Source organism: Oncorhynchus keta, chromosome 30 (assembly GCF_023373465.1).
Source record: "Oncorhynchus keta strain PuntledgeMale-10-30-2019 chromosome 30, Oket_V2, whole genome shotgun sequence".
Classification (NCBI taxonomy): domain Eukaryota; kingdom Metazoa; phylum Chordata; class Actinopteri; order Salmoniformes; family Salmonidae; genus Oncorhynchus; species Oncorhynchus keta.
In genome coordinates, this window is record NC_068450.1 from 56,143,282 (window position 1) to 56,170,534 (window position 27,253).

A 27,253-nucleotide genomic window follows, 5' to 3' on the forward strand; every position below is an offset into this window, starting at 1 on the left:
ATAATGGTACTTAAATCAGACATGCTCCCATCACACTCTGTCCTAGATTAATATCTGCTTCAGTGACGTTGAACCATCCGAGGACTCAGTCCCGTCGGTGTAAATAAACCCTAACCATTCCCCGATGGCAAAAAAAAGACTCTCCTTCTCTTTAGATCACTAACAATGCCGATGGAACATCAGGTCTGGGTGACTACATACTAGGCTTATACCGTATATATGGCTTAAACAGAAACCATTACAATAGAATACATGCCAGGAACATAGAATAGCATGTCTGAGTGAGTAGCCCTCATTGACTATATAAACCCAACACATACAGCTGTCAGAAGTCAAAGGTCAGAAATGTACATACACCTTGGCCAAATACATATAAACTCAGTTTTTCCACAATTTCTGACATTTAATCACAGGAAAAAATTCCCGGTCTTAGGTCAGTTAGGATCACCACTTTATTTTAAGAATCGGAAATGTCAGAATAATAGTAGAGAGAACGATTTATTTAGGCTTTTATTTCTTTCATCTCATTCCCAGAGGGTCAGAAGTTTACATACACTCAATTAGTATTTGGTAGCATTGCCTTTAAATTGTTTAACTTGAGTCAAACGCTCCCACACGCTTTTTCAGTTCTGCCCACTAATCCATTTAGCCTCAAATAAATAATGAAACATGTTCAATTTGGTTTAAGTAATGCAAAAACAAAGTGTTGGAGAAGAAATTAAAAGTGCAATATCTGCCATGTAAAAAAGCTAACGTTTAACTTCCTTGCTCAGAACATGAGAAAGTTGGTGGTTCCTTTTAACATGAGACTTCAATATTCCAAGGTAAGAGGTTTTAGGTTGTAGTTAATATAGTATTTATAGGACTAGTTCTCTATACCATTTGTATTTCATATACCTTTGACTATTGGATGTTCTTATAGGCACTTTAGTATTGCCAGTGTAACAGTATAGCTTCCGTCCCTCTCCTCGCCTCTACCTGGGCTCAAACAAGGAACACATCGACAACAGCCACACTCAAAGTGGCGTTACCCATCGCTCCACAAAAGCCGCGGCCCTTGCAGAGCAAGGGGAACAACTACTCAAAGACTCAGAGCTAGTGACGTTTGATACGCTATTAGCGCACGAATTCGGAAACTATCATTTTGAAAACAAAACGTTTATTATTTCAGTGAAATACGGAACCGTTAGGTATTTCATCTAACAGGTGGCATCCCTATGTCTAAATATTCTTGTGACATTGTACAACCTGTCAATGTTATGTCATAATAACGTAGAATTCTGGCAAATTAGTTCGCAATGAGCGAGGCTGCCCAAACTGTTGCATATACCCCGACTCTGCGTGCATTGAACGCAAGAGAAGTGACACAATTTCACCTGGTTAATATTGCCTGCTAACCTGGATTTATTTTAGCTATATATATACACTTCTGTGTTTTGATTTTTAGAGCGTTGGACTAGTTAACCGTAAAGTTGCAAGATTGAATCCCAGAGCTGACAAGGTGACAATCTGTTGTACTGCACCTGAACAAGGCAGTTAACCCACCGTTCCTAGGCAGTTATTGAAAATAAGAATGTGTTCTTAACTGACTTGCCTAGTTAAATAAAGATCAAATAAAGGTGTAAAAATAAAACATTGGTGTCCAAAAATACTCAGCCATTCCAATTAAATCGGTCGACCTCTAGGCCAAACAGTTCTATTTTGGTTTCATCAGACCAGAGGACATTTCTCCAAAAAGTACAATCTTTGTCTCCATGTGCAGTTGCAAACCGTAGTCTGGTTTTTTTTATGACGGTTGTGGAGCAGTGGCTTCTTCCTTGCTGAGCGGCCTTTCAGGTTATGTCGATATAGGACTCGTTTTACTGTGGATATAGATACTTTTGTACCCGTTTCCTTCAGCATCTTCACAAGGTCCTTTGCTGTTGTTCTGGGATTGATTTGCACTTTTCACACAAAAGTATGTTCATCTCTAGGAGACTGAGCGGTAGGATGGCTGCGTGGTCCCATGGTGTTTATACGTCCGTACTATTGTTTGTACAGATGAACGTGGTACCTTCAGGCGCTTGGAAATTGCTCCCAAGGATGAGCCAGACTTGGAGGTCTACAATTATTTTTCTGAAGTCTTGACTGATTTCATTTGATTTTACTATGATGTCAAGCAAAGAGGCACTGAGTTTGAAGGTAGGCCTTGAAATACATCCACAGGTGCATCTCCAATTGACTCAAATGATGTCAATTAGCCTATCAGAAGCTTCTAAAGCCATGACATCATTTTCTGGAATTTTGCAATGTGTTTAAAGGCACAGTCAACTTAGTGTATGTAAACTTCTGACCCACTGGAATTTTGATACAGTGAAATAATCTGTCTGTAAACAATTGTTGGAAAAATTACTTGTGTCATGCTCAAAGTAGATGTCCTAACCGACTTGCCAAAACTATAGTTTGTTAGCAAGAAATTTGTGGAGTGGTTGAAAAACGAGTTTTAATGACTCCAACCTAAGTGTATGTAAACTTCCGACTTCAACTCTATTATTGGGTATGACACAAAGTTCCAAATTATAACATGTATATTATCATTCTCTTAGATCCCTAACTATGTCCATAGAACATCATACCTGGGTGAGTCCATTGACTACTAACCCTACTGTAGGTAGTAACAATTATAGTAGATGATCAATATGGATGCCCTGTTCCATACAACCCATCAACTTGACCTGCTGCTTTGTCTTCCAGAAACAGAGTTCTGATGATCTAAATGCGTTAAATGGACATTCGAGGCACGGGAGGTCACTCCTCAGTTCACAGGGTGACGCTCGGGGTGCACTGAAGTGTGACGGGGGGTTTTGCAGCCAAGTCGAGCTGAAGAAATCTGTTGTTTTTCTTTTCTTCCTGGCTTTTGTAATGTTGCCAGGACAAACAGTTACAGGGGCGGGGCTAAGGGAGGGCGTGGGATGCTGTTATAGGCTATCGTAGTCTGGCCAAAATTTACATCGTGGTGGAGATCTGTGTGACTCACCAATCACGGTGTACCTGAAATAAATCAGGTAAAAATCCAAGGTGGGGTGAACATCATTCAGTTATGTGATGGTCTGGTGACTCACTAGTAGGTGACAGCACACTATACTACCCAAGACCGGCATGAAGTTGATTACAAAACATAGGGATATCACATATAAGATTGATTAAGTAAATAAGCAACAAGGCTTAAGCACCCCGATGTATATCATGAATAACACACTAAGGGTTGTTCTTACTACAGTGGAAGCCAGAGTTCTATTACACAATCATATGTATTCAATATTCATTATGCTCTCACTACTAAGTATTACAATGCAAGGCCCGACTCTGAGAAAACATTTAAAGTTTAGTCATGTACATTCGAGCCAGTTACATTTGAGCCATTTACATACCGATACAGTGACTACGGTATAACAGGTTGTCTGAGCACTGTGACCACAGGCTCTATTTCTCATTCCAACACCCACACATCCCACTTCACCACCAGATACAACTGCTTTCCTGTCTGTGCAGCCCAGCTCACTGGGGATATGAAAGATGATGGAACGTATCTTGCCTTAACTCTCTTGGCCCACAGTTGACCTTTATTCAAGCAGCACAGAAAAACAAAGTAATCAAATTATGTTCATAATGAGAGAGAGAGAGATTTTCACTTACCATGTCTATTGATGATACAGGTCCGATGCTATTGACGTATATGTCAACGTCGATAAGCGTTGGTTTAACTGTAAAAGACAGAAAGAAAAATCACTGTAAAAGCTAAAAGCACATTTGAACCACAACCAAGTATAGTAACACTGGCATACATTGGGTGCCATGTCAAAAGTGTTAAAAAGGACATGCCTACATATCTGTTGTTGACTCTGGTCGACTTTCAACCGTGTCTGAGGGAGGAAAACACCTGACACGTATTGATTTCGGGGGTGAACGATCACTTTAAGTGATGCCTATACATGAAGTGGTTCACCAGTTTCATTCCAGGCAGTCACCTTTCACTGGAGATGTAGGAAACTGTTTTCCACACGGCTCAAATCTATTGGATAACATGCCATACACGATTCCAACCCTACATTTCACAATTTAAAGCCTGTTCTCTGTAACTAATCTTACAAGGCGTTGCTGTAATTAGCAGTTCACGCTTGTGTGGCTAAGTGCACCTCTGTCAATGCACATTAGCCTCTTTCATAGGCTTTGGCAACTCCGGCAATTAACTGTTGAGGTGGTGCAGTACACTCACATTAGACTATGACAGAAAGATCTGCACAAAGACGTATTTAATTGAAACAGGGTATAATGGACGAATAGATATTTGACAGTTTTGTAGAATTCAGACGCAAGAAAATAGCAGAGTACATCTTGTCTTTAAAAAAAATATGTATTGTTATTTGATTATTATTTACTTCAGTTTATTTAGTAAATACTTTCTTAAAACTTATTTCTTCTTAACTGCATTGTTGGTTAAGGTGCATGTACGTAAACATTTCACTGTAAGGTCTACTATACCTGTTGTATTCGGCGCATGTGACAAATACAATTTGATTTGATAGGACATTATTAAGTTCCACTTTAGCCACTATCATCAAATAACACAATGTACATTTATGGCAGCAACTTTTTGAAGTCATTGGTAAAGTACTTTAATTCAGGGTTACCCAAATTCAGGCCTGGGCACCCCTGGGTCCACATTTAGTATTTTCCCCCTAGCACTACACAGCTGATTCAAACAACCAATTCATCATCAAGCTTTGAATCAATTGTGTAGTGCTAGGTGGGGGGGGGAAAAAAAAGTGTCCCCAGGAGGGGCCCCAGGACTGAGTTTGGGAAACCCTGCTTTAATTGAAGAAAAATTGTGCTATTGGAATGTTATTCAAAGTTGTAGTACAGTATAATCATGACATATGGGAAGGTGAATGCACTGCCCACACGAATCCTCTGTAGAGTTTCCACATATGTTTGTTCTACACTGCTTTGACTTGAGTTTGTCCACTTACTGTTACTGTTATCAGAGATTTATTTGCATTTATTTGCACCAAGGCCGGCCCCCCCCACACACACACACACTTCGCCCCCCCTGCCTCCCCTTCCTTATCAAGCAAGCATGATTACAACTCCCCATCTGCAGAGTAAAATGCCCCCATGAGGGTTTTAATGGAGGAGCATCTTTTACACACAGTTAACCTGTCGATGTGATGAGAAATACACTTGCCCTCGTCAGCCCCGCCGGTCTCATTCACCACGACCGCTCAATTCTCCTAGTTTATTCCCCTTACATTGTGTTAAAATGTTTTCTGTTGCCTTTTGCGTCGCTGTTTTCTGGTCTGCTCTTTTCTGAGCTGGCATGATTCAGGGTAGGAGTGCTGATTGAGGATCAGTTTTGACTGTTAGATTACATTGAATATGATTACATGGACAGTGGGGATCCTGATCCTAGGTCAGGCACTCCTATTTTGACATGGTAAGAAGCTATGGGACAGGCTCTCCAGTGTCTTTGTAGCACATGGGGATGGGTGAAACATACTCCTCAGCCTGAAGTGTCGCCACTTGCGCTGCTGAATCATTAACTGTTCGGTGGTGCCGACTGGTGAGATCATTTCGGAGGGTGGTCACGTGTGCTAGCAAAGCAGATGTCCAGGGTCTGTGTCTCTAGCCCAGTAAATACCCTCAGTAAAGCCACTCTCGTCAGCCTCCAGTCGCTCTCTTCCCCTCTACCTCCTGTCAGCCAGAATCGTGACAAGCTAATTTCATCTTTCACAACAACAATCCAAACACAAACATCTTCAGACGAGTTCAATGGGCGCCGGGTGATATCCGTCATCAGTCTTAGGAGTTGTGTTAACAGTGTCTGCATCCCAAATGACACCCTATTCCTTAAACAGGGCTCTGGTTAAAAGTAGTGCACTACAAAGGGAACAGGGTGCCACATGGGATGCGGCGGGGTTGAATCAAGCCTTACTGCACTCTGTCTAACTGTCTTCTACTTCACTCTGCCAGACATACAGAGGTCATTAAAAGCGAGGTGGTAGACAGACAGGACCTAGTGTGTTCTGGGAGTTTGGGGACAGACTATATTAAAATAGGAAGTGAGACATTTCAGGTGGCTGTGTCCCTGGCCTCCGCTGCAACCTGAAACTAATATCCTCTACTTGTCCTTATCAAAAGAGAGACCAGCCAGAGAGAGCTGGAAGTTGACGACCACAAAGCATGTATTGGTGACAGTATTGCTGTACAATTTCAAAAAGTACATTTGAAAATGTTAATGAGACCCAATCAATCATACATAGTGGAAAATTATATGTGTATATACATAATGTAAACACAGTAAGGGCAGGTGTAGTTTTTGTAGTTAATTTGCAGAGAAATACACATAGAATCCATATAGGATCTCTAAGACCTGATTTGTGGTGTGTTGGTTTTGTCACAATTAACACTCTGGCTGCATTTACACAGACAGATTGTTTTTCCACTAATTGGTATTTTGGCTAATCACATCAGATCTTTTTACATCAGTTCTTTTTCAGAGCTGATCTGATTGGTCTGTTTTGGCTGCCCTGTCAAAACGCAGCCTCTGACAAACATTTTGAGTGAACCTGCAATGTGTTTTCGCCTTTATCTGCAATTGATTGAATTAGGGACCCAAGTCCACATAATTTCCTGTTGCCTCTAACCATTGAATTGATTTTCATCTGCTTCCCCATGTCTTGTTAGGGTCCCCAACAAGACTTATTAGGCCATTTTCTTGAAAAGTAGACATAGATAGACCGGGGACACCATGATCTAATCTCACCAATTACTCACCAAATGGCATGAGGATATGGGGCTGCTTCGGAACAAAACAACAGCAAATTAATCTGTTGCTGGGTTCCAATGTTTGAATGCCCTGGCTTAAATTGCTGAGCGTCCCTTTAACGATAGCACAGGGAATGGGTTAATAGCCTATCAATCCACCAGGCCCTGCTTTACTGGAGTTGAGACCTGTGAGGCCCACACTAACAGTATTAAGTTCAGCAGAATAGGAGGGGGCATTCGGCTAGAGCTCATTATATGAGAGAGGCTTTGAACATGTATTGTGCACCTCTGGCGATCCTATCTTCATTAGGATGTCTGGTTCTGTTTCAGGTCCTGCCTGAAACATTGTGGCTCGTGCTAACCTGATCACTGTAGAGCCGGAAGAATTGGCTGAACTTTACCTGATGGGGAAACAGGTGAGATTAGGTCAAGTGATCTCTGTTCATTTCTGATGGAGGGGAATCCAAGATGGATGCTCAGTTGCTTGATATGACCAGTGAGGAGTTTCCTCGATGTGTCTGTGGGTAATTTACAGCATCAATCTTGTACGGTCCAGAAGTGGGACAAGTTGGATGATATACAGTACCAGTCAAAAGTTTGGACACAGCTACTCATTCAAGGGTTTTTCATAATTTTTTACTATTTTCTACATTGTAAAATAGTGAAAACATCAAAACTCTGAAACAACACATATGGAATTCATGTAGTAGCCAAAAATCTAAATAGATTTGATATTCTTCAAAGTAGCCACCCTTTGCCTTGATGACAGCTTTGCACACGCTTGGCATTCTCTCAACCAGCTTCATGAGGTAGTCACCTGGAATGCATTTCAATTAACAGGTGTGCCTTGTTAAAAGTTAATTTGTGGAATTTATTTCCTTCTTAATGCGTTTCAGCCAATCAGTTGTGTTGTGACACGGTAGGGAGGTATGCAGAAGACAGCCCTATTTGGTAAAAGACAAAGTCAAGAACAGCTCAAATAAGCAAAGACAAAATCGACAGTCCATCATTACTTAAAGACATTAAGGCAGGTCAATCCGGGAAATGTCAAGCACTTTGAAAGTACTGTATTAAAGAGGTTTCGTCTTACACATTCTAAAAGGACAGGTGAGGAATGTAAAAAGTCACCACCACCCACCCACCCACCCTGAAGCATATTCAGTTCCATATTACATCCTCTTTCATTTAAAAAAATCAAAATAAAGATTAGTTGTGTATTAAAATCGTCAGACAGCTTCCATTTGTATTATACTGTATATTTCACAGTAGATTCTGACAAAGTCTGGGGATTACACTGAGCTGGTTCCAAAGCCCTTTGCATTTCAACTGTGGAAATAATCATTTGTATTCCCCCCTTAAACACCCTAGTAATCCTTAACAATGGGAGGGTGGAAGACAACTCTTATGAAGTTGGAACATCCATAAGGATAACCTCCACTCACACCCTTGCACCTCAGCAGTGCCCGTATCAAGCCAATCAAAGTATTGCATGATTCTCTGGGCACCTGCTAGATTCAGGAAATGGGGATGGCCGTGGTGGAACTAAATGAGGAGTCAGAGAGGAGTGCTCCCCTGATCAGATGTGGGTTCCATTTAATTGAGTCTGTCTGGGAATCTCAGTTCTCCTCTCTGGTGGGTGATCTAATCTAATGACATTTCAGGGGGCTTAAAATAGAGAAAGGGGTATCAGGCATTCCCTGTCTGCTGGAGGGTTGCCTCAATGTGTCACCCTGGAGAAGCTTGAGAGGACTGAGTTTTCCCAATGTAGCTAAGCTTATAGTATTCTAAAGGTCTACTAATCTACGACCATTATCCATATACTACACACCTGAAGTAGATCCAATGACTAGACCAATTTTGTGGGCCCCTGTTCTGAAATCAATTCAATAGAAAACTGGATTTTGCGAGAGGACTGAGACTATCCAGTGCAGTCAAGCGAAGCCTTTAAGATTCTACAAGTTTACCACTCTCTGACCGTTGTCCATCTACTAAACCCGAGTGGATGAAATGTCCAGACCAATTCTGTGACCCTCGGTTCAAAAATCATTTAGATAGAAAACTGGGTGCTGTGTCTCTAATGACATCACTTAAAACAGGGGATAACGGCTCTGGAAGAATACGTAGCTATTGTCAAGGATATTAACGCCAGATAGCCCTGCAAACGGCACAAGAAAATCAATGGCAATACCGTCCATACAATCCAGGTAAGGCTGCACCACTTTCTGCGGCCAACCTTGCCCGAAATATCTAAAACCGATTCCATCTGCTAGTGATCCAGCCAACGCAGCTTTGGCGTTGGAATCTCCATTCTGAAAGAGACTGTCTAAAGACATTTACTGAGGGCAAATGTGGAGGCTGTGCAGTCACATCTGACCCAGTGGAAATGGGTAGTAGGTGTGCTGTACAGCCAGTCTTGCAGTGTGTCTGGGTGAGCAAGGTTCATCTCCCTGAATAAGTGCCATCCAAAGTTCAGAAGGAAAAATTAGTGTCGACCTTGGATTGCCTTCATTGTGAATCTGGATGGTGTGATTTCGAAAATGGTTCAAACTCAACGTGGGATCAAGCTTTGCATTGTGCTGGACTACAGCAATGCTACCCCCTCCAGAGTTATTGTCATGGATGAAAATGTAGAACTAATGTTTAAAATGCATCTTTTGGGAGGGGATAAGCATTTCTGTTGAGAAGAGCAGCTGCATTCATTCTAAATCCATTCGTGTCTGAGGGCAATTTATATTTAACAGTGATGCACCTGCGTTTTTGTCAGAAATCAAAGTCCCTCTTCAATCATTTCCAACAGCAGCCTGACTGATGCCGGGGTTGTTAATTCACACTTCAAAAAGATAGACTGGAGTGAGGATCTCCTCTTACCCACCCACCCACTCTATGCAAACACACTCACACACCTTCACATGCCATGCTCAAACACACACACGCACACACACACACACACACACACATATATAAAGCCATGTTTTAGTTACTTGTCAGAACTTTTTTGGAAGTAAATATGTATTCGCATTAAATCATAATCCTAACTCTAAACCTAACCCTAACCCCAAACCCTCAACCTAACCCTTAAACCTAAAATAGCATTATAACTTTTCAGGACATGCAAAATGTCATGACTTTTCAGAATTGTTCTTGAGTTCCTGTCTTTTCAGGACATTCTGGTCCGGACAAATAGGAAAACAAGTTCACATACAAACACAGACTGGTGTAGGTACATGTCTGACGAACGTGACACTTTCCCATGTGCTACAACAGCTGGCAGTGGGTGGTCCATGCCACTCAGACAATTAGCAACATCAAGTGTTACTCACACTCTCACACCCTTCAACCTGGAAATAAACCCGTGACTTACATCTTTCAAGCAGACATGCCCTGTCAGCCATCAAACATAGCCCAACACATCCAGCCTAGCCCCATAGACATCTAGAGAAGCAGCCAAGGTTCAACTCTGTTCTCCGTGAATGAATCCCTCTGAATCCTCCACTCTGCCCGTGCCTGCACCGGAGGAGTGCCACGTGAGGTACTGGTACTTCCTGAGTTTGATGCTGATGTACCGTGGTGTGATTCCCAAACTGGGTGGCGCATCATCTTGGCATGCTGAGGAATAATATTCTGACCCACTTTGTCTAGGATCCCCTGACAACCCAAAAGGAAGCTGACATAATAAGGACACAAAAGCAGCCACTTCCCTCATGTGAGCTGAACCGAGAGATGCATCAATATCCATAATCTGTGAGGTGATGTTGGAGCTCGGAACTCAGGCAATACAACGTCCCAAGGCGCAAAGCATTGGAGTATACGGCTTGTATAACAGGCATGTAATATATTCATACGTGTTTATGAATATACAATGCATATTATGGCATTGTACAGCATTCAAAAGGAGCATATGTCTACAGTAAATATGTGGTTTACATGGCCACATGAATAAGAGACAATAGTACAATTAGAATAAAGAGTACATTTGACCCTATTTGTAATACATTACATCTGACCTTCGGACATGACTGTAAAACCCCTACATGCAAAAGGGGCGGGATGGGACAAAAAATGTGGTCCTGGTATTTTATCCACACAAGCCCACATCACTGAGCGCACTACCAACTCAAAGCAAATTGCCACATCATCATGATGATGATGGTGGAAAATTACAATTTGCTTTTTGAAAGTTCTATATCTTGAAAAACAAGATTGCTGACATGCAAAACATTATGGGACTGTATCAACAGTAGACTAATAAAATAAATACCAAAATATCATTTTAAGCGGATTATTCCTTTAAGCTTTATACGTTATGAAATCCAAGCTAATGACTTAGGATATATTGCAAATTAGAGCCTGTCATGTTCCCCTGAATCAACACATACCCTTAGTATCAATTACTAATTACTAGCATTATGCCACGGTGTAACTGGTGCCACTACCTTTTACAGTTGGTGGCACCCGCCCATGATTTGGTCAGACCCAAATCATGAGCAATCATCTAATGAAGTCATTCATAGTGATTTATTAAGAAGTGTTATAAATAGACTGCTGAGGTAATGAAGTAATATGTTGTTTCATCGAACACACCATTTAATGCATCCAATCAGGTATGATTCAATACGTTTTGATGTGCAACCTAATACAGTGAATATCATGCTTTTTTCATTTTTTTTACCATACGCACAACAAGCTTATTTCTCAAAAATGTCATACACAAATGTGTTTACATCCCTGTTAGTGAGCATTTCTCCTTTGCCAAGATAATCCATCCACCTGACAGGTGTGGCATATCAAGAAGCTAATTAAAAAGCATGATCATTACACAGGTGCACCTTGTGCTGGGGACATTAAAAGGCCACTAAAATGTGCAGCTGAGGTAGCATGCAATTGGCATGTTTACTGCAGGAATGTCCACCAGAGCGGTTGCCAGAGAATTTAATGTTAATTTCTCTACCATAAACTGTCTCCTACATCATTTTAGAGCATTTGACAGTAAGTCCAACTAGGCTCATAACTGCAGACCGTGTGTATGGCGTGTGGGCGAGCAGTTTGCTGATGTCAACGTTGTGAACAGAGGGCCCCATGGTGGCGGTGGGGTTATGGTATGGGCAGGCGTAAGGGAACATAATTGTATTTTAGCGATGGCAATTTGAATGCACAAACATACCATGACGAGATCCTGAGGCCCATTGTGAGGACCATTGTCTGACCAACAGATGCATATCTGTCTTCCCAGTCATGTGAAATCCATAGATTAGGGCCTAATTAATTTCATTAAATTGACTGATTTCCTCATATGAACTGTAACTCAGTAAAATTGTTGCGTTTATTTTTGTACAGTATAGTTCTATAATTTAGTTGTCAGACTCAGGGAGCTAAAAGAAACAGTATGTGTCTACTTTATGAAGACAGCCTTGTGGGAAGAACTCAGTTCCCTACCGAGATAATTAACATACATATCCTGAATCTGTCTTTGGCTTCATGAGATGGTTATGTCAAGTGCAAATGTTAATATTTTATGACCAGCATTGAGTTTCTGACAACTTCCTTTCATCTAGATTCCATTTGTAATCAACAAGGGACAGATGGGGAGATGGTTGTGTCACAGAAACTAACCTAAGCCTACTATACAATACAGTGCCCCACTCATTGTTACCATGGACTGGTAAACAAATAGGCTGCCCAAATGTGTATCTGTTTATCTGGAATGATTTCCTCCTCCTGCTTGGTTGATAAGGTTGTCAGGTGAAGCTCTGAGCGCGTTGGTGGAACAAACACCGCACAAAACCACCAGTGAGCGAGCACCGCGCCTGAGGAGGCCAGTTCAACACCATGGACAGCGCGCTTCCGACATAGCCACGGTGCGCGTATCACCAAAGCAATTTAGACACTCCATTGAAAGTTTTTGTAATATCCGCAGTAAAAATACAGAAATGTAACTCACCTCCAATATCAGGGCGTAGTGTCTTGTCGTAGTCCTTAAGTAAGTTATTTAATATGAGCGTGGCCTCTGCCTGGTGGTTTTTGGGAGCCAGCATCTGACTGACAGTAGTGTCCTCATAGTCCCCATCGTAGTCCCTTGGGTCTGGGTCGGAACTAAATATCATATAAAAAAACAAGTTAGTTTTATTAATTTTAAAATAATCTCAATATCACAGACATTAGATTGATTGACTTTTAATGCATGAATTACAGTCTTAGTCTTACAGGCCTAGGTTTTTGAATTCAGTGCATAACAAGTGCTGATGAAACCAAACTTTAAACTGAAATCGTACAAGAAGTAATTTATTTAACAGAAAAAATATATAATCCAAAATCAAACATATCTCAACACAAAACCAATTATTACGGACGTTCCCGGTTTTACATACAGTAATTAAACTAGGCTACCTACAGAATTTAACTACAGATTTATTTTTTGATAGAATAGACTATTCATATGCAAACGCGTTCGACAATTAATAGTGCAAATGGAGAGTATAAATAGCTATTTGGCCAAACAATGATTCTGAAGTTCAATTAATACTCTGCAAGCGCGTCGGTGTTGTTGCGTATCAAAGACGCGCGTGACATTCACAGCACATAATAGGCTGTAATTGATTTAATTCAATTGACTACAATTCACATTTCGACTATGTAAAAACAACACCTATTATCATAACAGTCACGAGACTTACCGCACCCGTTGGACTGACAGAAGTAAGAAAGACACCAGCAACTTGGTTGTCATTGTTCATGAAAATGACTTATGATGAAGACGGTGGAGACTTCTGCGTTGTTAGAGCGGTGAGTAGAGGGAGCCAGGGAGGAGAAGGAGCGGTATATATAAACTGGAACTATGCACCCCGAGAATAGTTTCCTATAGGAAATCCATCAAATCTCCTGATGATCGATCATGGATTAGGTTGAATTCATCCGCGTTCTGAAGTCGCCGAGATTGTTTGAGCCGCTCCGGTCCTGCTTTGCAACGTCAATGATCAACGTCTTAAAACAGCAGCACCCCACCTCCTTCCGTTCCATTCAATTACAGTAACCAGTTTATGCACCGACATGATGACGTTATCGTTCACACGATACAGTAGGGCGTCTACCTACAGATCGAAACTCGTAAAAAGCCTTAAAAAACATTAGAGTATGCAAGCAACATCTTAACTTTGACTAGCCTATTCACTTTCAAATGTTTTTCATTACAAATTGTAGCTCCTTAGATCACATATTGCTATAACACGCTTTAACTTTAAGATAAATAATCACTTGATACATTTCAAGCAGAAAGCCACTGGAAAATGGCACCATATCCTCTCAAAATTGCTCCCTTTCTGAGAAAAAGGCTGGTTCCCTACATTGCTTTCCCAACCAAAGTCGTGCTCTCCCTGTTTTTGAGATACACGAAACATGTACAGATTAACTATCACAGGCTAAACCCTGACACATAATGCTATTGGCCACATTCTTGTTGGTTGCGTTCGTTTTAGTAGCCTGCTTTCGATTAAACCTGTAAAGATAATCAACAAAACGTGAGGAAGTTTGCACTGAGAAGCCAGACCACCTCCCTGCGGCTGGCGGCGGTACTGCACTTTAGGGCTACTATGTCTGTCCAACCTGGTCTCAGAGCATTTCACAATATTCTGTACGTATATACTATTTTTAGTATAATATTTTACGTTTTGTATGGTATATATTAATTAGTGAATGTCCACCACCCATTTCTTATGTTATGTTACAAATTACAATTCTTATTTAATGTTACGAATTTACAAATGTACAATATTTATGGATTTGTAAAACGTTCAATATGTTATGAATTCTTGCTAGGTAGCTAGTCGGCTAACGTTAGTTAGCTGGCTAACGTTAGATATGCTAGGGGTTAGGTTTAAATTTAGGGGTTAGGTTAAAGGGTTAAGATTAGGGTCAGGGCTAGGGGAAGGATTAGCTAAAAGGGTTATGGTAAGGGTTAGCTAACATGCTAAGTAGCTGCAAAGTAGATAAAAAGTAGTAAATAGTTGAAAAGTTGCTAATCAGCTAAAATTGTCCGTAATGAGATTCAAACTCACAACCTTTGGGTTGCTAGACATTCTCGTTATACACCTCCTCAACCCCCCCTACCAACCATCATACTTTTGGTTTTGCCTTAAGTAACCATCTGTTTTATACCAAACGCAACATATCGTACTAATTTGAGAGTCCAGGATATACAATTACTATCTTAAGTCTAGTCTATGAGACCAGGCTGGTCTGTATGCCAGTGGAATAATACTGTAGAGGATTTACCTTTTGATGTCTCAGTCCCAAAATATAATCTGCCCTAGTAGGAAATAGCATCTTCCAGTGTGGAGCAGGAACCAGTGTGGAGCAGGAACCAGTGTGGAGCAGGAACGCAGCCACAGAAGTGGGAGAGAGAGTTTTATTGTTCCCTGGATGCACATTATAATCCCACACCAATTGGAAATGGGGCAGCAGGTAGCCTAGTGGTTAGAGCGTTAGACTAGTAACCGATAAGGCTCCAAGATCGAATCCCCTGAGCTGACAAGGTAAAAACCTGTCATTCTGCCCTTGAACAAGGCAGTTAACTCACAGTTTCTAGGCTGTCATTGAAAATAAGGTTTTGTTCTTATCTGACTTGCCTAGTTAAAGGTAAAGCAAGCATCCATCTCTTCCATTATGTCAAGCTCATGAATTTTGAAAGATGTTCATGACATATAAATACATCTGAATTAGGATGTATTCATCCAAAACCCTGCTTTCTCCCAGGTTTGATTCAAATCGATGGTTTATGTGGCTTTACTGTGTAATACAAGTTGCCTGATATAGGCCTATCGACATGCAACATGCATACACAGAGGATATAGGCTACTGTATAGCCTATCGACATGCAACATGCATACACAGAGGATATAGGCTACTGTATAGCCTATCGACATGCAACATGCATACACAGAGGATATAGGCTACTGTATAGCCTATCGACATGCAACATGCATACACCGAGGATATAGGCTACTGTATAGCCTATCGACATGCAACATGCATACACAGAGGATATAGGCTACTGTATAGCCTATCTACATGCAACATGCATACACAGAGGATATAGGCTACTGTATAGCCTATCGACATGCAACATGCATACACCGAGAATATAGGCTACTGTATAGCCTATCTACATGCAACATGCATACACAGAGTATATAGGCTACTGTATAGCCTATCGACACGCAACATGCATACACAGAGGATATAGGCCACTGTATAGCCTATCGACATGCAACATGCATACACAGAGGATATAGGCTACTGTATAGCCTATCTACATGCAACATGCATATACAGAGGATATAGGCTACTGTATAGCCTGTCGACATGCAACATGCATACACAGAGGATATAGGCTACTGTATAGCCTATCGACATGCAACATGCATACACAGAGGATATAGGCCACTGTATAGCCTATCTACATGCAACACGCATACACAGAGGATATAGGCTACTGTATAGCCTATCGACATGCAACATTGCATACACAGAGGATGTAGGCCACTGTATAGCCTATCGACACGCAACATGCATACACAGAGGATATAGGCTACTGTATAGCCTATCGACACGCAACATGCATACACAGAGGATATAGGCTACTGTGTCTGAAGACCATCCATTCTGTTTGATAATTTCTCCCCCCTGAAAACAGAATATAATAATAGGGTAAAAAGTGATTTCAGTGTACTCATTTAATCAAATAATGTACATACATTTATTGACACTTTTTAGTCACATAATCCATTGATGCATCAGACACACACACATGGGTGGTAGTGTATGCACTATGCTAAGCTACAACCGCATAGCGATGAGCTATCATGTGTCTTTGTCTCAGCGTAGCATTGCAATTGTACATTTCTCCCTGCCTGCTAACACGCACCGCAGCTGTCCACTGCATAGGAGCACCACCATTTGTCATCAGTTAGGGCTTAGATTGGAGGGAAGCACACAGGGCTCCTGAATGGAAAAGCAACTTAAGCGGAACTAAATCCTTGACAAACAGATGTATGGCAGATGTGGCTGCCACAGTGACTGATGGGATGGATGGAATCAGTCCTCTCTCTCCCTACACAACAGGACCTCCTGGGCCAGTATTTCTATAATCCGTCGAGTCATCAGCGCAGTCCCCTCCTCTCCTATCCTTTGCTAGTTGCTATTAGTGACAAGGGATAGCTCATATATGACACCTACATGGGGTCATGTTCCATTTGTTCCATTAAGATGTACACTAAGTCTGATTGGTGGATTTCTTTTCAGAGGGATGCTTCATTGTCAAGTGCTTAAATTTTCTTTTGTTGCTGCAGCCTCAAAGTATGTACACATTGACACCAGTACAAGGAGAATAGTACACATAACTAATTAATATACTATATCTGACATTAAATTAAATAGGTTGGATTTGCAATGGAATGACAGAATTTAATGATGTGGCAAGTGGCAATTTACTTTGTGAAAGTCCTTTATCTTGAAAACATGCAAAACAATTTTGAGACTGTATCAAATATGGACTAATGAAAAAGATTACATACATGTTTTTTAGTGGATTATTCCTTTAACACAAGATGTCACATAGAGACATACAAATAAAGAGGTATTTTAGTCACTGTCTCTATATACATGAAGGATGTCTTTGTTGCCTAGGAGATTTGAATATAAAATAATTAATAACAATGCATGTTCAGTTATTGCGTTATCTACAACATGATACTTTAATGAGAACTGTAACGTTAGTGACATTTAAATTATCCATCTGTCACTAATATTATCCATATCCATAATTATCCCATCTATTTTCTCTCTGTACACGCTGTGTCGACGAGTTTATGTGATTCTCAGGAACAGCTTGTTTCATATAGGCTGTATCTCCATCTTTTACTGAAGTACGGTGGCCTTGAAGCACAAACATATTATTTAGTTTCATCCATTATTCTTCTTTCTTTCTCTTAAAAAAAAAAAGATACCATATCTCGATCTCTTGAGTCTGTAACAAGAAAGTAGGTGTTAACCACAGAGGCACCATGCCCCGGAGCCCTACCCACATGCTCTCCTTTCCGTACCATGAACAAAGCGCTCTGGGCCTGGGGTGAGGGTGGGTGGTCAGTCCCATGTGGTTCGTTCTCTCTCCAGGGGCCATATCAGATTGTGTTTAACAGGTACAAGCTCATTATCCCAGGCTAATTCAACCCGAGCAGACTTCAGGGACTGGGGCCAATCTGGTCATGGCACAATGACGATAGGACAGCAGTGTAGAAGGGCTGTGTTCAGTAGAGCAAACTGTGCCAAAATGTTTTGAAACGGTAAATGAAATAAGTGTTTCTTTTTGAACAAATCCAGGAAGTGCATCCATGTTTCAGTCCGTTTTTTTCCCCCCATTTGATTGCTAAGGAACACGACCCTGAAAACGGATCCTGTTACAGTATACGAGTTCAACCTTTCACAACAAAGGGTCAGCTCAAAACTTCTAAGTAGGCATCCACTCCCTCTAGCTTGGGGAAAACGCTTTCATTGCAATTGAAAAAGTCCGACCTCATCAACCAACCATTTTAGAACATGCTAATGCTTAGAATTTTCCCACTGTGCACTTTCACCTAGGTTGATTAGACTGTATCATCAATTATATCACAGCGTTGTATCTTGCTAGCTTATTTGGCCTCTGTCTTCACGGTTAGACCCACGTTTGTCAAAAAAAATTATGAATCTGTACATTATATAGATGGAGGTAAGAAATAGTAACATTTTAAATTGTACAAACAGTACATGTGAGATGGGCAAAAATGACAAAAGTATAACAACATATGTATCCAATAGAGATAGGAGAGATTTGTCCGCAGTATTATACAAACCTTACAAATTGACTGGAAATGACACTGAAAATTATTACTCGCCACTTCCCTTACCATCCTAGCCTCCAATATCTTACTTCAATATTCCGAACACGGCATGTGTTTCTCAGTCTCTTATTCTTCAAGATGACCGTGTTATAAACAACAACATAAATGCCATGTCCACACTGCAGCATTTCAAAATGTCCTTGTCGGGTTTCACTTTCAAAATGTCATTGATTTTCACTTTCAAAATACCATTGTTGAATTAAAGCAATGTACAGTAGGTATAAAGAGGGAATATCAAGACAAACATGGGTAGAGTATCTCTCCAAAAAGCTTCATGCAAATGACAGTAATGAGAAAGACAGAAACCATGACATCTCCCATCCTTTGTGAGACAGTAGCATTTTCTTCAGCAGCTTGTAGGCCAATACGGTTGAAGGTAGGGTGGTGTGTTTGACCAAGACACTATGTTGGAGCCAATATATTTACTCCTTTGATGACCGGTTCTCTGTTGAGGTAAGTAGCCCAGTACACTAGGTTAAAGGTTCCAAATAGGACAGGGAAAACTATCCGGGACATTTTGTCGATTTTGCTCACGCTGTTGTAGGTTTTCTTGGGGTCCAGGACTTCTGTTTCAGACGATCTTAGTTGTATGGAGGTGCTGTTGGAGATGGTGGAGATAGAGATATCCTTAGTGATGTTGGGGGTGTAGTTCACTCCTGCTGTACAGACGTTGTTGGGCTTCTTAGAAAGCACCATAGGGTCCCTTTTCTGTTGAGATAAAACATTTCAAATGTATCATTTAATATTTCATACGGTACTATTTGTGTTGGATGGATACAAATAGTCTGTGTTACATGTCGACCCGCACAAACCGGGGCTAAACGGTTTTTAGTTTAACTTTACGATTTCTGCCAGTGATCATTATGCATGTACAGCATCAACGTTTCCATTACGTCATCCCAAAAACACGACCATAGCTCTCTTATCACTTTTCAATAGTGTTTCATAGCCAGTTGTCTCAATGGAGAGTGGGATACCTGGACTCACCTTTGGGTGCTGAGCCTCCATGGCCTTCTTGCCATCCCACGCCCAGCTCCTCTTGGTGAAATAGTTGACGGTGGCAAACTCGATGAGCGCGGAGAAGACGAACGCATAGCACACAGCGATGAACCAATCCATGGCTGTGGCGTAGGCCACCTTGGGCAGCGAGTTGCGAGCGCTGATACTGAGAGTCGTCATAGTCAGCACTGTAGTGACACCTGGTTGAAAAACAGATACGTGATGTTCATTAGGGCACACAGTGGAAAAGGGTTTCAAACGTTTTGCAACAGAAAAAAATCAAATAAGAGTTTCTACTTGGACAAGGCCAGGTAGTCCCTCCCTGTTTCAGTCCATTTTCTTCCATTCTCTGCCTAATGAACACTACCCCTGTATGATGAGTGAGCAACAGGTTGTAATATATTCTTTAGTATATGGGAATAGAGTCGTTAACATAATCTGTAGTGACGTGTGGTAGCTGTAGACATTTTGGGATCATCAACTAGATTCAGCCGTGGGCCGATTTGTTATTGAACGGATGGTCAGGGGCCCGGAACATAATTACAAATCATTTGTAGACTGCAAATTGATCGCAAGAAGACCAAACAAGTATAATACTTCATTAAAACATAATCATTTCAAACCTTGCTTGCATTTGTATTCGATAACATACAGTATACACTATATACAACAGTATGTGGACACCCCTTCAAATGAGTGGATTTGGTTATTTCAGCCACACCCATTGCTGACAGGAGTATAAAATCGTGCGCATAGCCATGCAATCTCCATAGACAAACATTGTCAATGGCCTTACTGAAGAGCTCAGTGACTTTCAATGTGGCACCGTCATACAACAGCTCAGCCGCGAAGTGGTACAGAAGGCCGCACAAGCTCACAGAACGGGACCACCGAAGCACGTAGCGCGTCCTTGGTTGCAACACTCACTACCGAGTTCCAAACTGCTTCTAGAAGCAACGTCAGCACAATAACTGTTCACCGGGAGCTTCGTGAAATGGGTTTCCATGTCCGAGCAGCCGCACACAAGCCTCAGATCACCATGCGCAATGCCAAGCGTCAGTTGGACTGGTGTAAAGCTTGACGCCAACTCTGGAGCAGTGGAAACGCGTTCTCTGGAGTGATGAATCACGCTTCAACATCTGGCAATCCGACGGATGAATCTAAGTTTGGCGGATGCCAGGAGAACGCTATCTGCCCGAATGCATAGTGCCAACTGTAAAGTTTGGTGGATGAGGAATAATGGTCTAGGGCTGTTTTCCATGGTTCGGGCTAGGCCCCTTAGTTACAGTGAAGGGAAATCTTAACGCTACAGCATACAATGACATTATAGACGTTTCTGTGCTTCCAACTTTGTGGTAACAGTCCTGTTTCAATGCCCCTGTGCATAAAGCGAGGTCCATACAGAAATGATTTGTCAAGATTGGTGTGGAAGAAATTGAGTGGCCTGACCTCATCCCCATCGAACACCTTTGGGATGGATTGGAACGCCGACTGCGAGCCAGGCCTAATTGGCCAACATCAGTGCCCGGCCTCAATAATGCTCAGGTGGCTGAATGGAATCAAGTCCCTATAGCAATGTTCCCAGAAAAGTGGAGGCTGTTATAGCAGCAAAATAGGGACCAACTCCATATTAATGCCCATGATTTTGGAATGAGATGTTCAATGAACAGGTGTCCACATACTTTTTCTGGTCATGTAGTATATTATTACTATTACTATTATGGGTGGGAATGTTTTGGAATAGATTTTCAAAATTAAATTCACTTAGAGCTGATTTTCTGGCGTTTTTACAGTCTTCTATGTCCAACAATAAATAAAACAAGTTTTAAAAAAGTATTTATTTATTTTTGCTCAGAACTTGGCGGGCCAAATAAAATCACCCTGCCAGTTGGGGAACCCTACTGTAGACATTCAGTTGTTTTTTTAGGGACAAGAGAAAAGGTGGTCATCACCTGTGATGTCTATAATTGCCTGAAAATCTATTTCAAATTGGCATGATCATGGATGATATAGATAATTGTCGTTTAACCAGGTCGTTATTGTGAATGACAATGTGTTTAAATGTAAAAAATCTAACATTCATTCATGAAAATTGTGATAATTGTATGTGTTGGGTGATGGGGCAACACATACTGTCCATTTTTGAGTTGAAAGTACACTTTTAGTTAGAGTTGATTCAAGTGGTTGTGGTGCGGTTATACTAACCAAAGACGGTCCTGGCTGGTACAGATTCACGGTTGAGCCAGAAGGACACCTGGGACAGGATCACGGTCATGAAGCACGGCATGTAGGTCTGAATGACAAAGTAACCAATCTTCCTCTTCAGGTAGAAGTGACACATCATGACTGTGTACTGTCCTGTTGGTTTAGAGGACAGTGGGACAAAGATAAATGAATAATTGCAGTGGCAACAATGATAGAGATATACAGTGGAAAGAGAGAGTGGATCGCAAAGTCATCCTGCATTTTTGGCTAATTGTATTATATATTTCATAATTTTATCGAACTTTATAATAATATGCATTTTTGTAAAAAAAAAAAAGTGATAATAAAATATAAATATATATTTTTAAAAAAGTGATATAAAATATAAATATATATTTTTAAAAACTTATATAAAAAAAACGCATGACAATGACACATGGCCCATGGCAACAATCGCCAACAAATATAATTATCTAAGAAAACAATTAATCAGATGAATAAAATATGATATAAAATGGCTTCGCTAAAATATGTATGTCACACTCACTAATGTGACAGTTGCTGTGTGAGGTAAATGTGTTGTGGTAAAAAAGTGGAGGGAAAAAACAAACATATCCTGTTAACCAACTGAAGATTGCGTTTGAAGCTTTAAAAAAATCCTTTCAGGCTTCCCACAGCCGGCGCCTGATAAACTATAGAAAATCCACTGATGACTGCTGCGTTCTCCAGGCAAAATCGGATTTTTGTATCTCACTAATCCCCTGTCACAATCTGCATCCTGCCATCAGGGAAAACGCTAGCTCAGTCCTGCCCACTCACTCAGCTCGGCTCTGCTCTGCTGTGCTCTGGCCTCGCTCACTCGACAAGGACGCGACGCTACCAAATCTCCAGCGACCGACGGACAGATATCTACAGACCTAAGCTCCGAGTTAATAACAATTCTCCCAGGGGTGTGATGGAGGGGGGCTGACCTGGTGCCCCATGGGAAGTTTGTGATTCTGTGAGACAAACGGACGTAGGGCCAACGCAGGGACCATAATGTCTCCAGCCCCAGAAGCCCCAGCTAGCCGGCGTCTTCTCGGCCCACCGGGGAGACACCCATGACTCCCAGCCCCTCTCCGCCCCGAGCGACCGACCGACCGACCGACCGGGGATCCGATCCTCCATCCGGACTGTTTGCTGTTGATGCATGGAGCCCGATGAGACTCATAGAGGAATGAACATGTACCTTTGGTGGATTTTACTGCAAGGATTCTGGAGCGTTTATGGGGAACTTCCATTCATTGCAGACAATAACGCAGCCATGTTGGTCAACTGGTGAGTACTAAGGCAACTTTCTGGTGTTCCCAGAAAGTTCTTGAAATACTTAAGTAAATGTCATTTACATGTAAATGTGCAAGTAGAAACAAAGAACTTGAATAGGCTGGGCTTTGGGATATGTCCAAAGGAGACATTGCATAAAAGCACACTGTTCTAAACCCAACTAAGGGACTCCATTTTGCAGGACAAACTATATTTTCCTCTTCTATATCATTTTAGGGGTGTACGGTATTTATTTTCAGTGTGGTTTGCTGTAAATGTACTGTGAGGGGGTATAGGATGTCATGTCCCTAAACCGAGCTGTTGCTAATCTCGTCTTGATTTAGCCATAGAGGGATTGTAGCTAAGATTAGGCACATGCTAATTCAAGAACCGCAACAGAACTGACCCACTGGATTCCCATCGGGGACAGTGAACTCTACTGACTTGGCCTTGGGCCAGACAGACGGCCCACAGCCACCGCCTGACCTCCGCAGCTCCCATTTGTCACTTGCTGGCAAGCAGAGGAGCAGGTGGAGGAAAGGAGATGCGCAGAAACACACTTTCAGCTCGCGGGCCTACTGAAGTTCGGGGTCAGCCCACAAATGGACTATAGTTTACACTTATCAGTGGCCCTGCAGGGAAGCTTATAGGATCCCGCCGCCTACTTAACAGGCAGGGAGGGTTTTAGTTCTTATCCATGATCAAGGGAGATTGCCATGGAGGGACTGTCCTGCCTCTCCTTTCCTTTCATGGCCAAGGAGTTAAACGGCTGTGATGATGACTCTGACTAGGCTGGATGGTTTCTGCCATTCTACGCACAACACCAGGGAAATCCACACTTTTAACAGCCATTCTGCAGACAGCAGCCAAAGTGTACTACAGTTCTGCTTTACATAAAGGGAATTAAGCATTTCAGTCCCACGTGTCTTTGCCCGGGAGCCTGGGATGTCCAATCCCTGTGGGCGCTGTGATGTCGTCCTCTTATGCAAAAGCCTGATGGGGGAGTCAACACGGGATTAACCCGTGACTCCCAGGGAGCTCAGGACAGGAATAAGTGAGTCCATGTGTAGCCTACGTGACAGCTGGCTCCTTCCCTTTCTGCTCTTGCTCCTTCTCCAAAAATATTTCCTTCCACCCCCCGGTTGCCTACAGCGAAGTACAGTGGAGTTTGGAGAAGTCAGGCTAAAAATGACATTTCAAAGGGATAGGATACCTTCACCCAAAAATATTAATTTCCCCAACGTAATATTCAAGACTCTCCTGACCCACCCGTGCTTCAATCGAAGTAACATAATAACAGAATCACCATGAAAATCGGTCAGCTTAAGATAGAGATATTTGCATGGCCGCCTATGACAGCGTTCCGCACCTGCGGTGGAAGGTGGCTGAGCTACTTCGGTGTTTGTCAGACCGTGAGAGAACCCTCTTTGTCCGGTCTTCTCACGGAAACGTCTGTAGCGTCCGAAGGGTTTGGCCTACCAACTAAGATGACCCCTCTATGGAAAGATGAGACTCTCTGTTTTGCCCTACTACCCCAACGAGTGTCACAGGACTCGTCTGAAGGTAACCCATACAATGAATGGAAGTATGGAGGTAGTTTTGTGCCAACAAAAATAAAGGTTGTTAAATATGTGTCCATAAAAACACAAATATTTCCTGAGCTTTCTTATGTCTCCTAGATATAGGACAGACACTTCAAAACCTTCATTTTTGCACTGTCTTTTTAGTCATTTATGAATGCGCTATTCAATGCGTTTCTATGGGCTATAGTAGTAAAGGCCAAAATACAATATTTTATCAAACATTTTCTATATATATTATTTGATACCTAAAGGGTACAATTCAAAATCAAAATGACTCAGGCTACATTCCATTCCAACATCCATATGTGCATACCAATTAGAATGCATACCGTAATACATTGCTTAATTCTAGGGTATGCTAGTGTGGATATTGGAAGAGAGCTGGGAAAGTTGTTTTTGAGAATATACCTCACCTCGACTGGTGTAGATGTCCTCAGAGCCTGCGGTCTGGCCGATCAGGTGGTACTGGTTGAGACGGGATCCGTCTTCTGCCACCACTACAGACTTGGCAGCACCAGTTTGCCAGAGGTACACCACCTCAGAGACTGGATAGGCATCTGAAAGAGAGAAACGGGACACCGTGAGGGCGCTAATGAGATATTATACAGGCCAGGGCACATATCAGGAACTAGCAAGTCTCAGACCAAAGTCATAGTTGAAGCTCAGATGTTGAGTCAGGCGAAACTAGGATGAAGCCATTTCTAGGACTAAACGTTCCTCTGGCAACACATATCGGAGGCCGGCGTCGTGTACGAATGAAATGCACGATGGAAAAGGAACGGAACAGTTTGTTACTTATGTCCAGGACACAAGGTTCCTCATATCCTACTCTAAGTGAAACTACATCGGGGTTTGGTGTCCTAGTTGATTTATTGAACACATGCAAAGTCTCAGTGCCAAAAAGTTGCTTCTGATCCTGCTGCGTTAAGTACAGCTTGGCACCCATTGCGTCTGTGGATTGTGTGGTGAATGGTTTTCTCTCTAAGAACAGAGCTTAAGAGACAACACGGCTATACCCAATCTCTCTTCCTTCACCATAGTAGGACAATACCCCAGGAGCTGTACAGTATAGACCAGAGTAAGGGACTCTGCCAGCTTTGCCCCTCTAGGGGCTTCAGGCTTAGATTGAGCTGTGGTTGAGCACATGTTTGCAAAGCAACACAGCTTGTTAATCACATAGCCACCCACAGTGGCTGATTGGAGCTGAGGGTGTCGGCTAACGCTGACCCCCAAGGTCTGGTCCAAATTACGCCTCCGCCACAGCAGAGAGGGTCATCAGGCATTGTGACATACAGAAAGACAAGGATGCATACGCAGACAGATGGACAAATGGGCAGACGGGTAGGCAGACAGACAGGCAGGCAGGCAGACACACACAAACACACCAACGCCAGCTTCAGATTGTAGCCTACTAGTTTTTTTCGCTCAAATTGGTGATCTGTAATCAAATTATTTCCCAATTAATCTAAAAGGGAATGATTTCTCTTGTCAGCTCTCTGTGTTGATTTTCCACCTTTTAGGACATCATCCCTCTTACCTAGAGGATTACAGGAGGGTCCAGTGTGGAGCTCACTCTAAAGCTGGGGCTAAGCCCTAAAGACTCATGACATCCACAAGGAGTTGCATTGGCTCCTCTCCTGAAACACTGACTCAAGAGAGAACACAAAGGCCTGCCAACATTGAGGATCTCTTAATAGGCTGTATCTATAGAACAGTCTGGATCGATCAGTAATACAAAGTTCAGGTCAGGTCAGCTATAGTTTATTGTAATCAGGTAGGCGCATGTCAAATATGAACTATAAACCAAAATATGAAGATGAAGAGTTTGGCGATCTGTTACAGCCAGAAACCCATTTGTTTACACTACTCATGACAGAGAGTTATCATTTGAAGTACAAACGTATCTAATTTTCTTTTTTAAATGAATTAACAAAAGCATTGTTACTATCAAATTTCCAATCATCAGACATTTACCATGTACATTCTACACTAAACAAAAATATAAATGCAACATGTCAAGTGTAGGTCCCATATTTCATGTGCTGGAATGAAAGATCCCAGAATTTTTCCAAACACACAACAAGCTTATTTAATAATAATAATAATAATAATAATAATATTTATTACTTATTTCTCTCATTTTTTTTCACAAATTTGTTTAGATCCCTGTTAGTGAGCATTTCTCCTTTGCCAAGATAATTCATCCACCTGACAGGTGTGGCATTTCAAGAAGCCGATTAAACAGCATGATCATTACACAAGTGCACTTTGAGCTGGGGAAAATAAATGGCCACTCTAAAATTAGCTGTTTTGTCGCACAACACAATGCCACTATAACGACACAGGACAAGACCCAAATGCAGACAAAGGAGGAAGTTGGTTCGAGTTGCTGATATTTATTAATAGACAAGGGGCAGGCAAGAGGCAGGTCGA

General features: G+C 41.8%; 3 protein-coding genes across 10 annotated transcripts in view; 1 reads left to right on the top strand and 2 right to left on the bottom strand.

The window, feature by feature from the left end:
- The window catches only part of LOC118363792 (gamma-aminobutyric acid receptor subunit gamma-3-like), a 38,867-nt gene extending 24,585 nt beyond the window's left edge, over positions 1-14,282 (bottom strand). For all 3 annotated transcript variants that reach the window (XM_035745016.1, XM_035745015.1, XM_035745014.1), the window contains exons 1-3: positions 13,476-14,282; positions 12,743-12,894; positions 3,676-3,743 (exon numbers count right to left, since the gene is read on the bottom strand). In XM_035745016.1, coding sequence (XP_035600909.1) covers positions 3,676-3,743; positions 12,743-12,894; positions 13,476-13,528 — 273 coding nt within the window. In that variant the 5' untranslated portion in view covers positions 13,529-14,282. The remainder of the gene's footprint in view (positions 1-3,675; positions 3,744-12,742; positions 12,895-13,475) is intronic.
- A 2,999-nt stretch (positions 14,283-17,281) lies between these two features.
- Positions 17,282-27,253, bottom strand: part of LOC118363793 (gamma-aminobutyric acid receptor subunit alpha-5-like) — a 29,457-nt gene continuing 19,485 nt past the window's right edge. For all 5 annotated transcript variants that reach the window (XM_052488627.1, XM_052488626.1, XM_035745018.2 and 2 more), the window contains 4 exons: positions 25,234-25,377; positions 21,936-22,088; positions 19,719-19,930; positions 17,282-19,439 (listed from right to left, as the gene is read on the bottom strand). In XM_052488627.1, the coding sequence (XP_052344587.1) occupies positions 19,134-19,439; positions 19,719-19,930; positions 21,936-22,088; positions 25,234-25,377 (815 nt within the window). In that variant the 3' untranslated portion in view covers positions 17,282-19,133. The remainder of the gene's footprint in view (positions 19,440-19,718; positions 19,931-21,935; positions 22,089-25,233; positions 25,378-27,253) is intronic.
- The window catches only part of LOC118363795 (gamma-aminobutyric acid receptor subunit beta-3-like), a 57,966-nt gene continuing 53,451 nt past the window's right edge, over positions 22,739-27,253 (top strand). Inside the window, exon 1 of one of the 2 annotated variants that reach the window (XM_052488628.1) lies at positions 22,739-23,252. In XM_052488628.1, coding sequence (XP_052344588.1) covers positions 23,125-23,252 — 128 coding nt within the window. In that variant the 5' untranslated portion in view covers positions 22,739-23,124. The remainder of the gene's footprint in view (positions 23,253-27,253) is intronic. The other variant, XM_052488630.1, reaches the window with a different exon arrangement.